This window comes from Mugil cephalus, chromosome 14 (genome assembly GCF_022458985.1).
Source record: "Mugil cephalus isolate CIBA_MC_2020 chromosome 14, CIBA_Mcephalus_1.1, whole genome shotgun sequence".
Taxonomy (NCBI): Eukaryota; Metazoa; Chordata; class Actinopteri; order Mugiliformes; family Mugilidae; genus Mugil; species Mugil cephalus.
Window position 1 is genome coordinate 24,343,751 of NC_061783.1, and position 23,139 is coordinate 24,366,889.

Genomic DNA, 23,139 nt, shown 5'->3' on the forward strand with positions numbered 1-23,139 from the left:
GGGTTCACGTGTCTTTGTTTTACAGTGACTGGATCTGACAGATTCACCTGGATCCAGACCAACGTCCTGTCACTAAAGTCACGCAACACCACAAACACAGTGCAAATTACAGTGTTTTTGTGAATGGAGTCTGGTAGCTGTGAGGAGATTGGTGTACTTTAATGTCTTTAGTGCAAACTGATATGGTGGATGACTGTGGATAAAGTAGTAACTGGTAGAATTACCACATCACTTAGAGCAGTTCTTCTTTTTTAGCATCTTCTCTTTACTCTGCAGGATCACAATTTCTGATCCTCAGCACGTATAAGAGAATATTTCCTTCAGGTTGTAGCATGTTTTCAGGTGGTTTGTGTGTGTGTGTGTGTGTGCATGTATGGAGGGGTGGCACGGGCATTCTTCAGCAGTCATTTCATTCATCATTGACAGGAACTAAGTAGGGTATCACTTCTTACAAGTCTCTACAGTGTCGGAATTTAAGCCTCCTCCTCGGTCTAGCAGGAGAGTCTCTGAGCCGCCATCCAGCACGACTCCAGATGAAAGCAGTGACGCATGAGGTGCACAATTACTCCGCCGCTCTGCAAGGAATGAGCCGTGAGCTCGGCGTTGATGAGCAGTTACATATTTAGAAATTGAAGCCCATTCTTTGGCTGCTGCGGCGTACACCGCTCACCACACGGTGCACATACGTCTCAGAGAGAGCAGTCAAATGTCTTCATCTGGTCGGACCGTGTTATTTATGGGAGATGGTTGGCTGCAGAAAATTGAAAACACAATATATCACACTATCGACTCGCAGAGAACAGGCGTCACCCCTCGCTCTCAGCTTGAAGTCTTAATTACGATGCGGGAGTCTCAGTATAATAAAACTTTGAGAAAGGTTGAGCTTGTTTTTACACGCTGCACTTGTGGGTTCACTCCGAGCATTTTGTGCAATTTGAAACACAATCCCTGAGCTTAAAGCACAGCTTGTAACAGAAGACATTACAAAAATGGACAAAATTCAAATATGAACTCAAAATTTCAAGCTAGCAGCAGCATCTATGGATTAAAGACACCAGAATAAGGTTCTTTGATTCCAGACTGAGATCAGAATAACTCCCAGCAGAGCAAACATCTACAAAGCTTCAATAAATTACAGAGAGCAGGGACGGGCCTGTAATGACACCCGCTGCTTGTTATCGTGGAAGATTTAAGTTAGGAACACAGGTGACGATCCATGAACAATGGATCTTATAGAAAAGGAGGATTTAAAGAGATTTACGGCTGAGGGAACGGATGCTTCCCAGTTGGAGCAGGAGGAGAAACTGAAGGGCAAAACAGTGGTTTGGAGCTGAGAGAAGGAGGCCGAGCTACCCTTTAATAGCACATCTGGGAAAATACCAGCACCTGGACAGATGGCGGAAAACGGGAAAAAAGACAGAAGAGGAAGCGAAGGAAAGCTGGGACAGATGCATATTAAAAGGTGTAACTGCACAAGTGAGTCTGCTGCGAATACCAATGTGGTGTTTCACTCTGCTTCGTTCACAAATGCCCCCCCAGGTGCTGGTTCACGGTTCAGTTTTATTAGGTATTTATGCTGTAATTCAGTGTGTGTCTATAATTAAACTTAATAACTGCACATTAAAGCTGGAGAAAAAAATGATGCGCATATATCCGTGATTATAATGTGAACGTTTCTTCTGCAGGAGTAGTGCAATAGAAGTAGTGCAGTTTATTTATGGAAGAAAGAAAACAGAGGAGGAAGGACAAGGTAGTTAACTTAAGCTGCAATAAATATATAAATAAATACATAAAAGTAAAAAACAGTGTGGCTGGAATCGCAGAGAGAAGAGTGACCTACAAAACAAAACTAAAGGATCAGCGGGAAATCCTGTCACACATGCAGCATGGAAGGGAGGAACCCAACAAAAGACACACAGTCGGGATGAGGACGTACAAAAATAAAGAATAAAAGGATCTGCAGAGGTAAGCAGGTACAATCCAAAAGACAAATCCAGCTAAAGGCGTGATCCAAAGCAGACAACCAGAGCACACAGAGTCTAGGAAACCAGGCAGGAACAACTCAGCAACTAACAACCGGGCAAAAGACAAGGCTAAATATGGACACACGGGGGCTGAAGGTTAACAGGACACAGGTGAAACCAACAGAGGCAGAGCAATCACAACCAAAGAACAGAATGAAAGTCCTGAACTGAAACTGAAACGGCATAAGAAAAAAAACGTCCAAAGACCAAACTTCAGGACTTCAAAGGAGCTTTGAGAGTTTACAGAATCAGTTCCCAACAGAGGTTATTATGGCCAGTCAACAACTGAACCGGTTTGATTTGTGACGCCAGCAGGTCTCTACAAAGCTTCTGGTCCAGATATGTGAAGATTTCAAACATGTATTTTGCTGAAATGCACCAGGACAGAGGATCTGTAACAGTTGATACAAATCAGCACTGAGTAACCATGACAACCCTAACCCTAAGTCTAACCCTAACAACCCTAAAACTGACAACCCTGACACTAAATCTAACCCTAAGTCTAAACCTAACCCTAAACCTGAAGCCCTAAACCTAAGTCTAAACCTAAGAACCCAAAAACTGACAACCCTAACACTAAGTCTAACCATGACAACCTTAAAACTGACAACCCTAACATTAAATCTAACCCTAACCCTAAAACCCTAACCCTAAGTCTAAACCTAACAACCCTAACTATGACATCCCTAACTTTAACTGTAAGTCTCAGAACAGGAAGAAAGAGACAGAAGGAGGGAACAGAAACTTACAACAGAGATGTCTGTTGACAGGCTACTGGTCCAGATAGCAATTAGCACAAAAGAGCCCTTCAGGCAAAGCCTCTCTCAGCGGGTTGCCAGGTCAAAGTGGCCCTGTGGTGGTGGGGGAACATCCTGAGAGCATCAGGCTGAGGACGTGACCCAGGTCGGCTGAGTGTAAACAGTATGATAATGAGTCCTTTCTGTTTACTTTCTAATTCATATTCATGACAGCAGGCAGAGCCCACATGTAGATAGAGGCTCAGTCAGTTAACGTCCACGGTCTCAAGGTGTCAGTGGGGTTGAAGGTGTTCATGTGTTGGAGGCTGATAACGGATTAAACCTCAGTCCACCTCACCTAGTGGTGGAAAACGAATGCTCTCACTTCACCTTGTTTTTTGGATTAATGACAGCACGTTGAAGTCTCGTTATTAAAGTAAACAGATGATGGAGACACTTAAGTGTAAAGTAGTTAACAGAACAGATTCAATTTTAGCACCAGAGATCTGGACGTTTATGTCTCAGTCCTCCTCACCTGTTCAGAGTCTCATCTTTTATTCCTCTTTCCAACCATCTGGGTTTCAAAATGTTTCTCATGTTACTAAAAGAATTCATTAAGCATCAGCAGAATCCGGAGGCTCCGCCCACAACGAGCTTTAAAACCATCCTGGTACACGACTGAAGACTTTTAGCTTCCATCTTTCAACAAATAAAAACAGAACTGAGCCAACAAGTGTCCAGGAGTCAAAGCGAGGCCGGGGTCGAATTAAAGAGCTCCGGGCGACAGTCGCGTCAAAGGTGAGCTCACCTGGCCCCCAGCCTTCGTCTGATCCACGCTCAGGCTAATTTACACGGCAGGACGTCAAAAGGTCGGACGCCTCCGGTTCCATCACCTCACCAGCGAGACGACATGAGTGACATGAACTTCATTTCTAGATTCCACGTCGTCATCCGTGTGGAAAGTTGAACTGAACAATCAATGTTTTCTCAGCTGACCCTGAAACCTCGGTCTGATTGTGTAGCTGTGAGCTCGGTCTGAACATAGAACCTGTATTTAGTGGATAATTCCAATCACTGGACCTAAATAAATCAATTACAATGCCCTAATGTCTTAGTGATATTACACAAAACACACATAATAAGCACCAGGGAACCTACATGCATTTATTTTCACTGGTTATTTTCAGATGAGTGATTATGGCTCCAGGAAGGGTCAGAGTTATTATCATTATTATTATTATTATCATTAATGTGATTTTGTCATATTAAGGCTTAAATGTAATGTTTTGAGTGGTGACAGAATCCAAACTGACTGATGTGCTCGTGCTCATTTCTCTTTTTAGCTGCTGCTGCACAACTGGACCAGATTCTTCCAATCAACAGTCTTTCCCTAATGAGTTACACTCGACCGACTAATTATTGTCCAGAGACTCGACTCAAGGTGCGAACCAGGCAGAAACGTTGACACTTTTCTACATAAAAACGACTCGAAACGTCAGCAGATTTCTACAAAAGTCAAGTTGACAAAGAGAAGCTGAAATATTAGACCTTTGTGTTTGTTTATTCAGGTGCACCTCTACGATTACAAGCTAATTTCAAGGTGGAGATGAGACGCCAAGGTGTTTCCAATCAGTGCAAACGTTTTAGCCCAGTATCTCGTTGTTAACAGGCTCCAGTCATGTGAGTTTCTGAACAAATGTATTTAACTCCAACCCCTCAACCAGATATTTAGACCTAAAGACTCAGATGAACCGACTTCAAGAAAATCTGTCTGGTCCAGGTCTGTCTGATCCAGGTCTGTCTGGTCCAGGTCTGTCTGATCCAGATCTGTCTGGTCCAGGTCTGTCTCATCAGGTCTGTCTGGTCCAGGTCTGTCTTGTCCAGGTCCATCTGATCCAGGTCTGTCTGGTCCAGGTCCGTCTGATCCAGGTCTGTCTGGTCCAGGTCTAAGCTGACTATAAATGAATGGTTCATCTTACAGATGTTTCTCCATGAAGCAGATGAGAAACGATGCATATTACTATTACATACCACTGTTATAATTTTCTCTCCATTATGCTTTAAAAATATTTTATTACATTCAGCTCTTTATGTCTCTGAGGACCCTGTGTCCTCATATGGGGACATTAAGTTCTTCATTGTGCAGCTGATCATGGCACAAAAGTGAACCAGGTGCTGCATCAGATTCTACGGTTGAAACTTGTTTGTTCAGCTTATTAACATTTCTAGTTTAATATGATGCAAATAACAAATTCTGTCCTTAGTGACGAGCTACGATGTCGCTAATTAGCAATTTGAGGACATTGGGATTTCATTGTTTGCAATTCTGTCGCTGCTCAGCCATGTTCAGGAATTAAAATAAACACTTTAAGATCTCGTTGGTGTCTTTATTGTATTATACAGCAAAATAATCCCTGCATCCACGTATGAGGACCTCATTTATTTTCCAAAAACGACTTCCAGTTCAAAGATGATGCTTAGTTTTTATACGTCTTAAATGCTACTGATTAAAAAAGCATAGTAAACAAAAGCTCAGGTCTCAGGTTAACGCTGGAGCTCGTTGATCTCGCGGGAAACTCAGCTCACACGTTACATGTTTCTACGGCGGCTGCTCTGCCATTAATCCATCTTTACTTTTGTCCCCACTTAACTGACGCTATTACGAGTGTAAAGCCTGAGAGTTGGCTTTTATGTTTCAGGTGGTTGAATCTGAAGTGTCTAAAAAGCAACGAAACCTGAAGGCGCGTAGCCAGCTAACATGCAAATTAGTGTAATTTCAATCAAAGACACAATTTTCACTTGCAGCATCGGGTAACCATCATTAAATGTTAAAAGCTTTGCAGAAATATTGAAATGTAGCTGTAACCTCAGGGAGAATATCTAAAATAATAAAAGCTCTTTTAAATAGTTTTATAGACCTCACACAGGGTTAAAACCACGACTCTTGCTCCATCGCATCAGACAGCTGGAGAGTCTTCATGCTTCATTACACAGCACAGGTAACAGGTGAGTATCTGTGACGAGATAAAATCTGTATTTGAGCGGCTCTGACAGCTCCTATATTTAGTAGAATTACACGTTATTTTGTTGTTTTTTTTAACCACCCAACCACCGACCAGAGAAGACCAGACGTTATCATCAAACTCAGAGAGCTCGGCTCCTGCTCTGTTTCATACAGTAAATCTAAAGGCTTTATTTTTTATGAGGTTAAGACGAAAGGAGGAAGTTTTACACTTTTTTTCACATCTCTTCCATTCTGTCAAAATCATCATCATCTTCATTCTCACTATCATTCTCAGCCACCTGCTATTTCCAACCACGTGCCAAGAAGTGTGCATTTACAAAGAAGTGACCAAAAGACACAGAGAGAAGCTCCACTCGGCCAAAAACCAAACTAAACAGAAACAAGTGCAAGTGGAGTTGTGGAATTTATTGAAGATGGCGCTTCATGTTTTATTTTCTAAAAGATCAGATAAGGAGTTGGAGTTTAAAAAGTGTCTGTGCATGATTTGGTTTTACCAGTTTGCTTTTAAAACCAGACATGAAAACACTGGTTCAGGTCTAAATAAACCTGGTTCTTGTCCAGATTCAAGGAAACACGGGGAGAAACTCAGATGACCAGATACATTATGTCAGAAATTTTAAACATTGTTCTGTTCTGTTTAGACCAACAGGAAACAATTGAAGTCAAACAACTTCTGCTTTTATATGAAGCAAATAACCACAAATTTCTCCTTTCTTCTTCCAGTTCCTGGTCTCACAGATTTAAAGATTAAAGGCAAATTAACTTCATAAGGTGTTTCCTCCTCTGGCTTATTATCTTTACACCGATCCAGTTTTTGTTTGTCTCTGCAGTTCATGTGCATGTGCGTCCACCCTGTTGCACGTTTTTCACAGTATTACGGTAAAGAGGCCGGGCCCCCTGCAGCTCCAGACAGCGGTTTGTGGTTTGGGGTAAAACAAGGAGGCTGAATAAGACGAATTATTAACACATTTTCCACCAGGAAAGGACGGGTGATATTAAACCTTCCTCGCTGTGTTACACAGGTCGTACAAGCGAGAACGCACTCGTCACCAGCGCCGCAGCGAGTTCGTGTTGACATTATGTTCACAGGTACGTCGACACCTCCCAAGACTCTCTTCACTTGTTTTCTCACAGAGTGAAAGTGAGAAAGAGGCAGAGACAGACAGAAATAAAGGTTGAGATGTTCTCTTAAGAGAAGCCTCATCACAAGAGTAGAAGCAAAACCACAGGAAATGGCACAGGTCTACACACACACACACACACACATAATATATATATATATATACACACACACACATACGCACACACATTCACCAGGAACAGGAACTGAGAAGTACTGTGAGTCTAGCAGGTTCACTATATTCATGTGTTAGCGAGTACGAGGCCGACAGAGTCTGGTTCACTGAAACTCGTTTCAGCACGAACATGCCGGAAATGAAAAAAACCAAACACTTCCTCTTCACCACATAATAAGAATAACTACCACAGAATTATCATTTCTCCAGTTAACATGAAGTGTTAAGTCCGACCCCTCCCCTCAGTCAAGAGGCTGAGCATAAATACAAGAACCACAAGGTTCAAGCTTCTACCCAGAGGCTGAGTCAGACTGGTAGACTGGTGACTCCATCATATCCTGCCACGCTGTGAAGGATGAAGCTCTGGACAAATGTTTTTCTTTATCACTGCATTAACTGTAATTTTATTCTTTTATATATTTCTCCAACTTGTTTTGTACGTTCCTATTCCCGAGGTCAAATTTAGTTTGAACCTCCAGGGCAGTTTAAGACTAACAACTAGTAGCAGCCAAGACTGACGCTGGCGTTGAGCCACTAGAACGCACCACCGAGACTAGAGCCAGACTCCTCATACCAGCAGGTGGCAGTAGTCTGGATTCATCATTCAAATGAGGAAACGGGGTGAGCTACTATTAGCTGTTAGGCTAGGGGGCTGGGAGAGCTACTATTTAGCTGGGAGGCTAAGAAGAGCTGCTATTAGCTGGGATGCCAGAAAAAGATGGGTGGGATAGGTGGGATGCTAGGTAGAGCTACTGTTAGCTGGGAGGCTAGAAACAGATACTATTAGCTGGAAGGCTAGAGAGATCTACTATTAGCTGGGAGGCTAGGAAGAGCTACTGTTAGCTGGGAAGCTAGGAGGAGCTATTATTAGCTGGGAGGCTAGGTAGAGCTACTAGCTGAGATGCTAAGAAGAGCTGCTGTTAGCTGGGAGGCTAAGAAGAGCTACTGTTAGCTGGGAGACGAGGTAGAGCTACTGCTAGCTGGGAGGCTAAGAAGAGCTACTACTAGCTGGGATGCTAGGTAGAGCTACTGTTAGCTGGGAGGCTAAGAAGAGATACTGTTAGCTGGGAGACAAGGTAGAGCTACTGTTAGCTGGGAGGCTAAGAAGAGCTACTGTTAGCTGGGAGGCTAAGAAGAGCTACTACTAGCTGGGATGCTAGGTAGAGCTACTAGCTGGGAGGCTAGAAATAGTTTACTGAGATGAATTCTTGCCATATTTCACTTCCTGTTTCTCTTCTCATGCTTTGAGTTGCCTCGTGCAGCACAAACTTAGAAGTAACAGATTCCCACCAACAACACGGTGGCTTTAACCTCAGACACGCTGCAGACAGAAAGCGCTCCTCTCTGCTAAACGACAATCCAGATGAGACGATGTGAGGACGTTTTTAGCTTCGTCGTAGCGTCGGCGTGAGCTCGTCGCCTGCAGCTTTATTGGCGGCTGTTTGCTCTCGCGAGTAACCACTGAAGAAGCCACAGGAAGCTGATTTACCACTAATGGGACGTCAGTCACAAAGCAACAGCTGCCCTCATCAACGCCTCCTGGGGGAAGTCTTCAGAGTGACACGCGTAAAAAAGAAAGAAAAGAGCAGCGAACGGATGCTGTGTAAGATGGATGGAGGAGGGGAAAATGTGTGAGGGTGAATATGGCTCAAGAGGTCAAGAGAAAAGATGAGGGAGGGATCGAGGGATGAAAAGGGAAGAGGAGGAGTGATTCAGTGAGAAGAGATTTGAGGAAGATGGAGAGACAGAAATAAGTGAGTGGCAGCAAAGGAGGAAGAAGAAGGAGAAGGAGAAGTGAATGTGAGATAAATGTGATAATGAGGAAGACTGACAGGAAAAAAGAGTGAGCAACTTTTCTTTCTTCGGGACAAATAAACAGAGAGAATGACATGTTTACAGCACGGAAACAAACAAGAACAACTTCACAACTTCACTGCAACACTCAGTGTATTTCTGATGGAGGAAGAGCTTTAAGTGGAGACAGGAAATGAGGAAGCAGGAAACGAGGAAGCAGGAAATGAGGAAGCAGGAAATGAGACCCTAAAGCTAAAGTCACGTATAAAACCAAACACTGCACAAGTCTAACTTTTACGCACATAAACAATACGGGTTATCTTCAACAAGCTTTTGAACCTCCATCAAAGTCCTGAGTTAATGTAGTGTGGAGAGTTGCTGACATCACTTCCTCTTCTTCTTTGGTTTGTTGCAGTTTTGACGCCAGCCATTAAAACAGAAGAGGAAGACGTTTTGATGCAACAAGGACCAAATAACTAGAAACGTACGACTATAAAACCCGACTGGGACCTTCACCATCACTGTGTTCAGGTTAAAAAGGTGCATTTCTTCAGGAGAAGTTGGTCTTAAAAATCAGCTTCAGTAACTTTTCTCTGAGCCAAAGTATGTGGATACCTACAACGTCTCCACTGATCTAACACACGGGACAGAACAGGAGAGGACGGGACGGGGACGGGACGGGACGGGACGGGGACGGGATGCGACCGGACGGGGACGGGGACCTGAGCTGGTTCTGCAATAGTGGAAACGTTCCTTTGGGATTTTATGTCCCTGCAGCCTCACGTTTATCGATATAATTCAAATGTAGGAAACACACTTAAAATATGTATACACCAATCAGTATAACAACAGGAATATGTTAGTTAATAAGTGCAGTACATTGGAGTTCAGTCCAGCCAGGCTCATGCCCCCCTCCACCGAAGGCTCAGCCCGTCTCCCTTTCCAATTTCACTAAATCAACATGTCCTCTCCTCTGGGTTCCCAGCAGCCTGAACACATGATTCATTCATCTTTATTTGTGCCGTAGCAGACTGGTATCAGCGCTGAGCTTCTGTTAGTGCTGGACTCATTTACGTCTAATATCATGAATGCACCAGTTACAACGGGACCATGGGAGTTATGTCACCCATGTGGCATCACGGCTCAGCCCATTAGCGCAGTGTAGTTTCTCTACATTGTAAATACAATACATCCTTTTATAAGAAGCTAAGCATCAACAGACATATCTCTGTGGTAAGAAGCCACTTGACTCATATTTCTCTCACAAAGTCCAGACAATGTTCATGAATTTGGTGCCGAGGGTTTTACAATCTGCACAGAACACAGCGTCCAGTGTTCACAGAGACGAAGGGGACGAAGGGGACGAAGGGGAATGGACGGGGAATCTCAGATGGACAGACGACAATGTGTCTTCTAGCGGTTAGAGTCTGTCTCATTTATTCTGTTCTTTGAACATGGTCCAGTCAAGGTAAGTGTCCATCTTGAAGTTCCTGTGTTCACATTAAAAGGTGTCTCCACATGTGTCCCCAGCAGCGTTTGAGATCTGATCTCAGTTTAGAGGCCAACGTCATTCAGGCTGCAGAAAACCAACTCTTATTTATGTATAAATATAAACTAGCAGCTCTGCTATAATCATCAGCGAGCACAGTCCCTACCCAAATAAAATACAGAAATAAAATAATTTCTGAACCATGAACACAGGTTATTATTTGTTGATTAACGCTGATAATAAAGGTAAATAAATAAACTGGTGATTATTTAGGAATCAGAACCTGAACTCCACACGGCTCCTTCTCCATCACTAATGAACCACATGACGAATCCCACTCAGCCTCCTCAGACTCCATCCAGTTGATTCTGGTTCAGATTAGTTTCCAGGACTCACTTTGTGTTCACACTGACCAAAGGAATGAGGTCACATGGGTCCTTCACCACCTCCACACACACCTTGACTCTAGAAACCAGACCAGGTTTGCGGTTTATGCTCCTCCATCGAACATTTCTACCCGTCAACACTCTGTAATCACACCATTTAAAATCCAAGGTGGCAGCTTTTCACTCTGTACCTGAGACGCTACCGTCCACGTTTATTCATCCGCAGCGCAGCAAACAAAGAGACTAGACCAGGAATTCAGGAAAATTCTTGTTGTTAATTATTTTAATTCACCAGGAGAATCTGCCGCAAAACAAGACTCTTCACACCTACTTCACAATCACTCACGCCCTCTCGCCATCAGGGCTCGGATATAAAGGCCCTGCAGTCAGAACAAAGCCTCCAAAAATCACATCCACCGACAGAGTAAACAAACAGAAGGACTTCTGCTGCTCTGACTCAGCATCGGACACATTTACGGAGCTTCGCATGATCTGGAAATAACTTGTAAAAACCACAATCACATCACGGACTAATCTCCGTACGACAGAAGCTCCCAAACAAACAGCACGTTCTCCTGCACGTCAGCATCCAGCAGGACGAGCATCAAACCGGCGCATCCACCGTCCTCCCACCGAGGACGCTGCAGCAGACTGCAGGCGGGAAAATAAAAACACAAACAAGCATCGACATATGCAGCAGAAACACGTCGCACATCTGTTCGCCGCTAAAGCTGAGGAGTTCAGCCGAGCCCGACGTCGCTTCCACAGCAGCCGCCTCCATGTGGAGAACAACACTTTAGAGATTCAAACAGAAACAAGAGGAGGCATCATCTGGAAACCTGACACAGCTCGGAGTTTCTTCATCCTAACAGATTATAAGAGACTGACGTTTGAAGCTGGATGAACAGCTGCATCCTTCTTTTTAACCTTCAAGTTTGATTTGCATTCATTCATTCAGAAAAATAAGCATCTGCAGAGTTTAAATGCATCAGAGCGTTCACTGTTTAGATGCTTTTTATATTAATGTTGCACATCAGGACAGTAGAGAGGAGACAAGCAGCCGCGAGTGATTTGTCAGGTGCCTGATTCCAAATGTCGTCGTCCTGAACAAAGATGAGGAAGCTTCTGCTCAGAAAACTAGTGCTGGATAAATACTGGTTAGGAGAGCACACTAATCATTCCCCCAGGCACTAGTGGGGAAGCTGAAAATAACCGTGTGAGCCTTTTTCTTTCCTTTATCCACAACCACGCACACACACACACACACACACACACAACCACGCACGCACGCACACACACACACACACACACACACACACACACTGTGAGAGGAACACGAGGCTCGAGCTGTGATTTCATTATTCCTGCCCGTCCCACCCTGACACGGTCTAATTACTGCGCTCTGAACAAATGGACCAGGAATTAGACCTCGACAAATGGTTGTGTCAGCCGTCCACACACACACACACACACACACGCACACACACACACACACACACACACACACACACACACACACACACACACACACACACAGACACACACACACACAGACACACACAGGCCCTGCCTCTTACACAACGGGTGTAATTGAAACGTCACTAGTTGAAGCTGAACGTACAGTTACAGAAGAAGAACGGTTATTTTTATCTTCTCACCGAGTTGGTTCTTATAATGAGGTTTGACTCTGAGGTCCCACTCACTTTACGTTCACACCTGAACCCGTCAGCAGACATGATGCTAACCTGGAGTTAGGCAACATGTCTGCATCAGCTGGATGCTCCTTCAACCAAAGAACCATTTATTGACATTTATGTTTGAGGACCACATTCAGTGAGTCAAGTCAAAGTTTACTTCTAAAGCACGAGCACATGCTGCTGTAATCTGGTCTAATTGTGCATTGAGCACTAATTCAGCTCCACCATTGAACCGTGTTACCTAATAACTCAGAGGATCAGGCCGTAGAGGGTGATATAATCAAGACAAATATACTTTCATGTGTGCGTAATGCCAAAGACACAAGCCCACACCTGCCCAGCGCTCGGCTGCCAAAACCCTTTAAACTCAACAAGGCAGCGCAAACCCAAAACAAAGGTCGACGTAGAGACACATTTAACAGACCCACTGTTTCCTGCAGCTTCATGTTTGAGCGGCGCACCCATCACACGCCAAGTAAAACCGAACTACGCTGAATGTACTGAACCATACTGTGTCTGAATGACACCATTCACCTCTAAAGCAAAGCTATGGATTTTAAGTCCCTTCCATCCTGAAACCAGCCAAACTTTAGTCACATCCCAAAACCTATGGACCCTCACAGCCTCAGTGCTGCCATGGTAACAGGCATGAGTCACATCGTGTACCCAATCTTCAATAAAAAAAAGATCTGGGTGTGTTTCCTGACAGAACCTGTGTTTGTCAAGTCTGCACTGTTTGTTCCATAAGGGATGAAGAGACCTTGGCAACTCGGATAAGAAAGAATAAAAAATTAAATAAAAAAAGATTTGCCTGCATGTGACATCTGGGTTTTTCATTGTGGATCACATCTTTTTTTATGATTTACAAACTATTGTCTATTGTTCACCCGTGAGATGAAAGGACCTGACGTAACTGCAGCATAAAACCTCGGCTGGCGGTTACAGGTGAGCTGGAGGTGTGTCGCGTCGTCAGATTTATTGAGAGGGAACAACCCATTACAGATGTTTCAGGGCTAAAATACACCCTGAGGCCAAGAGGATGTTCTGAGTGAACTAAATGACAACTGTGTTCATTCAGGTCAAACATCTGGTTCTTTAAAAAAGGAAAAGAAAGCAAAGCGTTGGAGTTTGTTGAAAATCTCTTTCAGCTACTGTCCAATCAATTTAAAAGCAGCAACAAAGCATCTCAGACAACAAAAACAGCGCAGCTACAATGCTGCTGTCAGGGAGTGAACAATAACAGAATCTGATGGAGTAAGAAAGTGAAGGCGGAACATCCAACATGTTTTTACAGAAGCCCAGAACGGACGAAGCAAACACTCCTCTACAGAGAAACTTAACTGTTTTATTTGGAAGAGAAGCTTAAAGTGATTCTGATCCAAACTCAACTGGGATCAGAAATTTCTGCAGGAAAATGCAGACGTCTCTGTCCACACGGTTTCCAGCTTTGGTTCCTCTGCTTGTTTTTCTACCTTCATTTAAACTGTGGATTTACTGCAACACTTTTACATTTACTGGACCTCAACATCTGATCCATCACATGTTCTGAGGCTTTAGTCTGATTCTTAGAAGAACAAACCAACCATGATGCTAATGCTGCTAATGCTAATGGTAGTAACCAGACTGATCTGCTTCATCTGGTGCCAGTGAGTGTTTAATTAGCTTAGCCTCCTTAGCTCTATAGCTGCATGGATGGAAGTGAAGGTTCATGTCTGAGACCAAACGTTTGTCTAAAGTTTGTCTGGACTTCATCTCTAAAGATGCAACAAGGAGGAAACACCTGAAATTAGATTCAACATCTGACCACACATAGCATTAGCATTAGCATAGCATTTTATTAAAGACCAGACATGTAGCGTCTCTGATGCCTGACAGACCCCACGACACTGGTTCATTATTTATTTTATATTGGTTCATTTATTTCTTAAGTCTTAGTATTTATATTTAAAATTTACATTCTGTTCAACTTGGACGTCACAAAACGCCTTAAAAATAAAAAGGCTCCATTTTTGGACAAAGTTTGCATGATTTCATTCCTTAATGCACCGTTTCAAAAGAACCAGTTTGGCTCCGGTATCAGATAAAATCTGAGCCGCATCCTTCCTTAGATGGCACCGGATCTTGTGATCTATAACCTCACCACCAGATGTCACTAAATCCTGCACACTGGTCCTTTAAAACCGCTCAAAATAACTTAAAACGTTTACACATTTGAACTATTACAAAAGACAGAAAACAGGTCAGTTCAGTAAAGCAGACTGGATTCAGGTGTGTTATGGTCTGGACTTAAGATTTTCTTATTTCCAGCCACCGAGGGGCACGGAGGAGGAAAATAAACAGCAGAAAGGTCAAGACTCCAGCAGCACTTGTAGTAGACGGACCAACTTTAGACCTCATTGTCTAAACACTTGCAGTGAGTGAGCCAACGAACGGAGGACAAAATCATCACTCTAATTCATGCACATGGCACAGAAACACTAACTTCATCAATTATTCAAATCTTTTGAATCTTACGCTCTTATTAACCTGAATATTAAACAAACTGCTGCACAAAGTTCTGTCGCACTTAAAACTTCAAAGCAAAATGTTGTGTACAGGTCGATATATATTTGGGTTGTTTTATGATTCATAATTAAAACAAATACAAGTGACGGTGTTTTTTTTCCTCCTTTATTGGACGATGGTGAAACCTCGTGCAACAAGTTCCCGTTTTAATGGTGAGGTTGAATGAATAACGTGCACTGATAGTGAGGAGTGGAGCAGATATGTATGTGCTGACACCTGTGGATGCCACCTGACTGCTCCGAGAGACAGATCAGATGAGTTATAGAGCTCTCGTGTCAGATTACCCTCCACATCCATCACACGATGGAGGACAGGCCGCGGGAGAATTCAGCTCATCAACAGATAAGCTGGAGACACCAGAGAGACACGAGCTGCTACATAAAAACATTAGGCCAAGATCATTTTTAAAATGACTGATTCCAAACTAAATGTAAGACATAGTCTAGACTGAACTTCCTGCTGATCAGTGTCTGCAGCAGGAATCTGATTCCTCAGATCAGAACCAGTTCAGTGTGAGATGTTGGTGGTTTCCTCTCATCAGCTGATGCTCCAACATTTCTACTGGATGAAGGTCAGGACTTTGACTTGTTACTAAACATTCATCTGGTTCTTCTGGAGAACCACTGGTGTTCTTGGGCTCCTTGTTTTCCTCCATGACCCAGTTTCTCTCAAATGATACGTGACGCTGGTTTAATATTTCTGTTTCATTTATATGATAACGTTTTGAGTCAAGCAGAAAAGTCTAAGGGCACAAAAACTTTTAAGCTCCATTATATTTAGTGATGTAAAAAGAGGAAACTATCGTCCATCGAGTGTCTATATAAGAATCCATAGCTGGACGTTGCCTCTGAATTCAGCGCGTTGCAGCTTTGTCACTTACATTACATCAGTGTTAAACATCTATTTACTCCTTATGGATCTAACGCTGCAGAACATCTGAGCATCTGGGTTCCTCCTTCTGCCAGACATGCGTTAGCATAATATTAGAACCTGGTGTCAGTCTGTGGAGAAGTGTTTCCTCATCTTTAATTCACACCATGACGATCAGAGAACAGGCGGAAAGGTTGTAACCAAATCTGACTCCTACAGCAGTTCATTCTCTATTTTTCTGCACTTGTTTAATGTTTACTTCTTTTTTTTTGTCTCCTGTCTGCTCTGTTCTTTAAACTGTCTGCTGCTGCAGATTTCCCCACCGTGGGATAAATAAAGGATTATCTTATCTTATCTTATCTTAAACTAACATCTTTGTTTCTTTCAACCCGTCACAAGGAAATGTTTCAAAACCACAAACCGCATCACCACTGGAATCCACTGCGATTAATTAAACGAGTCGTCTTCTGTCAAAGAGCTTGTTCTTTAAGGCTTCAGGTATTTAAACTGCAGAGCGTGAGACGTGTGTGAGACAGATAGATGTGTCCTGTGTGCACCGACCGGAGACCTGCAGTAACAACAGACGGACAGAACAACAACACAGACGGACAAACAGGCTGCCAGCCTCCAGACTGACAGCATGGCAGCTGTTAAAAGGGTCTGATCAGCAGCGAGGCAGCAGCCCAACAACGGGCCTGTGAGGCTATAGCTGTGGTATTCAGCAAGTGTGGGCAAGGAGAGGAGTGTCGGCACGGAAAAATCAGACGCAGAGAAAAAGACGGAGGAAGGAGACGACCAAAAATGAATCCATACACTTTGAATTATCATGATCTCTATCAAAAATACCCTCGACGCCTCTTTACAATTAAACACTGCACCTGTAAATAAACCTGAGCATCAGCGTTTGTCTTCTCATCCAGGTGGAAAGTGTGTTCTTTCTCTAAATGTTAAGCTAGTTCGGGTATCATGGCAACAGAAGAAGGAGAACGGGGACAGAATGAGGAACGAAGCCAAGAGGTGGCAAAAGACCAGGGAACGAGGAGAGTGATGAGAAAAAGAGACGGACGACAGAAAACTGTTCAAACAGAGATAGCAGAGCTGGAGGAGGACGGCGGTCCAGCTCCTGTCTCTCCCATCTGTCCCCGTTAGCCTGGGGCTAGTTAGAGCAGCGAGGACGAACACTATGTACTGACACTATGTACAGTATGAATTAGGTCCATTCATGTCCAGGACTTCACTGACTCGGAGCATGAATTAAACAGCCCACTGGTTCATGTATAGTGTGTAGGATGGGTAGGACGTAGGACGTGGACAGACTCTGGATTAAAAGATGGAACAATGTCAACAATATGTCTCAGAAAGAGACGGCTGAAAGAGTGGGTCTCTGGTCGTCTGCATGTTTGTTTGTCTGCAGCTAAATCTCAGCTAATGTAAAATACGCTGTGTGGAGCTGAGGCTAAAGACAGTTAGCCACCTGCTAGGACAACCACCAGCGAAACAAAGAAGCTACGTCCCTTAATTCTGTCAAAACTCATCATGAACGGACACATTAGCATTTTAGTTTTAGTACGAGCCTGCAAACACGATTATTTATGTAACAATGATTCGCGATACAGTTTAAAATCAATACAGCTGAGATGAAAAATGAACCGCAATGCCCTGTTTAAACAGCAGAGGGCGAAGTCTAGTTTTGAGTTCACTTGAACAACATATATTGGTCTTCCTGGGTTCATTTCCATTATTCATTTAGTTATTTTGATGTGGATTTGTTATCATCGTTGTTCTTTTTTCTCTTTTAGTCATAATTTGTCTTCACGCCGATTCTGTTAAAAACAAACTGTGACGTTAACCCAGTATCTGAAAGTTTATCGTTACATCCCTGAAAGTTGGACATTTAAATGTGGACGTCTGCGGAGACAGACTCATCATCGGAGTCAGCCTCTAGTGGACATTAGATGAACTGCACTCACTGATACTTCTACTTCTACTACTTTCTTTAGTTTAAAATGTTCCTGATAACGGTCAGTCTTCACCAGCTGTTTCTATGTTGGTCCCAGTGAGGGCTTCTACTAATGGCCTGAACCTCCTCCAGTGACAGCTCCTGCTCCTTCAGAGAATATTTATAACCGAGTTAACGTGGAGGAGACAGAGAGAGGAAACAAACAAACAGGAACAGGAAGGAGTTCACTCACAAGAACTCCGTTATGAGTTATTAAAGAACTCTATATATACTCATCAGCCACAATATTAAAACCATCAACTGGTGAACATTGCTGCAGACCAAGGATCTCCTTGATAACACGAGAAAACGTCTGACCCGTCAGGTTTAAATCCATAAACGTACATGAATTAAAGTTAGACTTTAAGATCTAATGAGAGTGAAAGATGCAGAAAGAACAAAAACAGGCCGGCAGCAGTAATGAGTCAGAACAGGAGCATTTGTGGGAGCTGCAGGCTGTGATTATCTCAGCGTTTTGGATCGGTTCCCTTTCGGTCCTCGCGCTCCGGTTTTAAAACATTTGATGTTCGGTTGAAGCTTAAACATCAGAGCAGAGTGTGGATGCACAAAGTTTCGTGTTATAGAAAAACCTTCTCCTCCTCAAGTCCTCGTACATTTGCTTCAGTTAATTCTTTATTCTTTCTCTAATCTCAAGTCTGATGGCGCCACACTCCAACCCCAGTTACACAGCTCTGAGAAAATCTATAATTGCATTAAACCCCAGCCAGGATTAAAATGACCCCAGGAAACGGGAGAAATGTAGGATTGTACAGTTTCTTCCATCTGGAGGAAAGAAAAACGACCGGAGCATCAAACCGCCTCGGGGCCACCTCGTCTTTTGCAAAGAATTCAGTGACGAGGTGAGAGCTCGTGTTCTGTATAATTTCATTGAAATGAGATTTGAGCTGCTGCGGCAACGACGCGGCAGCAAACAGACGTAAAATAAATGAGCTGCAACAGACCTAGACGAACCAAAGAAAGAATAAACTAAATTTAAAATGTCAAGTCTTCATCCCGCTGTGAGGATTCGTCAAAGAGGCTGTGAGACGCCCATGATGAGAAACATCAGCGACACAACAGCCTCCAAACAGAACAGCACTCACACATTTTCAAAAGTGCTGCAAAGGAAAGAAATGTTCGGAGCCAAATTTCCTGCAGGAGCTGTTCAACAGGGGTGTTTATTGAAAGGAAAATGTCCTGGGCTGGATTTTATCTGCTGATATTTACATAAAACCTTTATCATATTGAGAGAAATGAGCCTGACATCGGGTGTAAATTGAGTCTGAATGGAAATGCCAGTAAGGCGGCAGATTGCGTGGTTGGTAGCGTGAGCCGGGTACCTGGTGGTTTCCATCTGCCTGAGCTTTCAACCACTCTCACAATCTAATTGGCTTGTTTACCGTTCCCATCTCTCAGCTCATTTCCTGATCACTGCAGACTCGCCCTCCAACTCTTTCTTTTTTTTTTTTGTTTTCTGGGCCATTTCATTAGATTTTCTTCCATCTCCTCGGGAATGAGGCCCAGAGTGAAAATATTACACTCACAGGTCGTTATGTGGTCAAACGTGGGCGATCATCAGGACATTATGGGAAGAGTTTGGTTTTAAAAAGGCCGAGCAGAAGAGCAGCCTGAGCTGGGTTTAGGAGGTGAATCGTTTCCATCCTGCAACGATCCCAGGCCTCGTCAGCCTCCACCCACCGGAGAGTGTTGCATCATTGCTCTGTTTTGTTGTCGGGAGATGATGGCTGCCTGCGTTGGCGTCTGTCACATCCCTTTAGAATCTTCATAAAAATCTCCTCTTTCTGGTTATAAAACTCTCTCCAAAGCCGACCTTGTAGACCGGCGGACGTTTTCCAGACAGAGTCTTGGTGACGGTGGACTTACGGTCTGCAGCTGCTTCAGTCTTTCAGGTTTCATCGCTTCCATCCGCCATGTTTTTTGCCTCTCGTCTTCCTGACGAGGATCTTACCTTCAGAGATCTCGTTGTTCTCAGACTTGGCGCCGCTCGGTCTCGTTTGGGGCTGAGTCATTTCAGAACCCGACTGCTGAGCTGGAAGAAATAACACACAAAATATATATATTAATGAGGTTGAAGTTGTGCTTTCTGGTAAAAAAAAAAAAGCTGCCATTACAGCAATGTTTCTCAGTTCGAGTCCTCGGGAGCCACTGCCCTCCTCCACCAGACCTGATCCAGGCTCTGCAGTGGCCTGATAAGGAGCCATTCATTTGAATCAGGTGTGTTGGAGAAGGGAAACATCGCAAACATGCAGGGCAGCGGATCCCAAAGAGCGGAACTGAGAAACACTGCATTACGGTAATGATGACACAAGACCAGGGAGACCCAGGAAGACTGAGTAGTTTGGTGGTAAAAATGAATTGAGATGTCACGAAGGTCTTCCAGACAAAAGCACAACTTCCCAGTGTTCAGCCACACTTTGAATTTTGTCAGTAGCACAAACCACTGTGAGTTACGGTTATTCAAAAACCATGAGCTTTAACGGACGGCCAACAATCCATTCGGTTTTAAAGTGTTAATGAATCAAACAGAAAAAAAGAAAACACAAGAAAACACTGAAAACTAAAGTGAATCTTAGTTACCAAGAATAGAATCAGAAGGAGAGAAACTCTGGTGACTAATTAAATGAGTGGTGTTAAGCTTTAAAGTAAGAAACAAGCCAAGTGGCAGCAATTGAAAGAAGGAACATCTACAAACTCTGATCAATTAGACACAGAGTGATTAAAGGTCCTCGGGCTCTGAACCAATCAACACCAACGCTCTCCACTTTAGAACAACATGTCTCCACGTCTGCACTTTAGCATGTGTCTGGAATCAACCTTCCTCATAGTGTGTAAGTCTCCAGGTTGTGGTGACAAGGGAGAACGGACATGGACCTTCTGAGGGGGGTCTTTGAGGGGAGGGGCCTCTGTGGATCATCCCACAGATACTGGATCAGTTTGGGATCCAGTGAATCTGGAGGCCAGGTCAACGCCTGCTGATGTTCTTCATGTCTTTTTGTTTTTAGTTTAGTTTTAGATGAAAACCAGGTTCGAACGTTTACCAGCAGAGACTGAATCACCACAGGATGGTTTTAACATTATTCTCTTCGCCTGTTAGTGGTCATAATGTTGTGGCTGATGCTGTGCAGTGCTGCCATGAAAGGTTTCTCATGAAGAGTCTCTCTGTGTGGGCGGGGAGTTGTCAAGAGTCCACTACTAAAAAAACAATTGAAGGGATTATGAATGTCACAGACCTGGTGGCCCTGATTGGTTGGAGGAGGTTCCAGTTGAGGTATTTTATTTTCTCTGAACTGGTCGAAACACGTCTCATAATAAATCCCAGACTCTGATTCTGACCAGAACTGAGCTTCTCTGTGGTGGAAAAGAAACAGATCCAACAGATGGTGTTAAACAGATCAGACTTCATCAGGTTTTAATACTTGTCCTCATCTCTGATGAAGCTGATTTAGAGCCTGTGTCCAAGTGTAAATGTGTGGATGACGCCGGGGATTTCATGAAGTAAAACATGAGTGAGCACTGAAGCCAGAGACTTGAGTCAAAGAGCTTCTCCTCCCCGACGTGACGACACGAGTTCAGAATGTCTTTCAACAGCTCCGTGTTCTCCTGAAGCTCAGCGTGACGAGTAAACACCGGCCGTGGCTGAATGTCAGCGGCCGAGACAAAGCAAACACGGCGAGTATTTCTGCATTCACAACCACGACAGGGAGACGAGGCGGGATGCTGCCTCCGGAAACACAGCGAGAGGCAAACACGGCGCCAACAAAAGACGAGCTCAGGATTAAAGTCCGGGGACTTTCAGGCTTCCACCTCTTGAGGCCACACCCCAATCAGTGATGTCACAGCAGGTATTCTACCAATCAAAGTTGATGGAAAAACACCCGCTGTGACATCACTGATTGGAGCCGGAGGTGCAATCTGGTCACACAGTCATCAGCTGATTCAACATGGCCGCCGGCTTTGACTCTTACCTTCATGTTTGGCCTGAAGAGGTTTGCTTTCCTTCCCCCCGCCGAGCGCAAAGATCTTAAACCTGTACTCCTTAGACGAGTCAAAGTCTTCAATGATCAGCTTTGCATCCTGCTTTGAAACTGGAACCACCTTCTGCTCTCCACCTGGTCCAGAGCAAAGAAAAGCAAAGAAACCAGTTAGGATGATCAGACGGGAGGAAACCGATGCTGGTTTGAGTCCTGGTCCAGTCTGAACCTGTACCTCTGGTTCAGGATGTTTAATATGTGACTCGTTAGGCAACGATGCTGAAACTTATAAGCTATAAATATGGGCAATTAAGGCATTTACATAGAGCAGCTTTAAAGTGTTTGCATCCTTCTGAATTTCCTACATTTCTGCATAACCACATAAAATGAGCAAATATTACATATCTGGGAGCTGTGCCTTTAGGATTCCAATTTACTTTCAATCTGTTCAGCAGTGTTTCCATCAATGTGATAAATCAGGGTGAGCGGTCACAATGTTGTGGCTGATCGGTTTAGTTGGAGGAATATTCGACCGTGCTTCTGCTTCAAACATCTCCAGCCTTTAATCACATCCCTTGAGCTCCAATTAGAAATACGTGTTTCACAATAATGGACGTGGCGTGGTGTCCTCTCCTCAGAGACAATCGCTTCATCTGCATGTAATTATTTAGACATAAACTCAGACCAGATGCTCCTTGAAGTCGTTTCCAGCAGCAGAAAGAACAATGGGGAGCAAATCCAACCTCAGACAGAGGAACTTATTTTATCTGCAGACAGCAGACGTTAGCGTCCGCCCGCCGAGAGTCAAGTGTTTTAAGAGCTGAGTTATCGGGATGGAAATGTTATTCTGACTGACTTCTGCTCTGTGAACTGCTGACAGCTCTAAAACAACACGTGGATCAGTATAGACACCGACAAACTTAGTCTGAGAGGAGCTGAAAGGGAAAAGAACGTAAAAACAACAAAAGGTAGAAAGGAGGAGCAACACAAGGCAGCTTCTTTAAAACTATTTGGGAGGAACCGTAAAGAAGGAACTCCTTCAGACGTTAACTCATCTTTTAGATATAAAACATGTTGGACATATCTGTAAAATCTGCTACTGTTGTTAGGTTAAAGAAACCAAAGCTTGATGTAACATGGAGACGAACCAGGAAACGATAGCAGACGTGCTAATGTTGGCAAGCATTTACAAGTTTTACTTGTAAAAACTAAGTTTTTAGTGGTTTTCTATGAGAATGGATCATAAACTGTAGAAATAATGGATGA

At 43.6% G+C, this 23,139-nt stretch overlaps 1 protein-coding gene across 1 annotated transcript in view; it reads right to left on the reverse strand.

The window, feature by feature from the left end:
- The window catches only part of LOC125019887 (collagen alpha-1(XIV) chain), a 124,010-nt gene that overhangs the window by 85,960 nt on the left and 14,911 nt on the right, over positions 1-23,139 (reverse strand). The window contains exons 4-5 of the mRNA XM_047604922.1: positions 21,868-22,011; positions 19,851-19,931 (exon numbers count right to left, since the gene is read on the reverse strand). Coding sequence (XP_047460878.1) covers positions 19,851-19,931; positions 21,868-22,011 — 225 coding nt within the window. The remainder of the gene's footprint in view (positions 1-19,850; positions 19,932-21,867; positions 22,012-23,139) is intronic.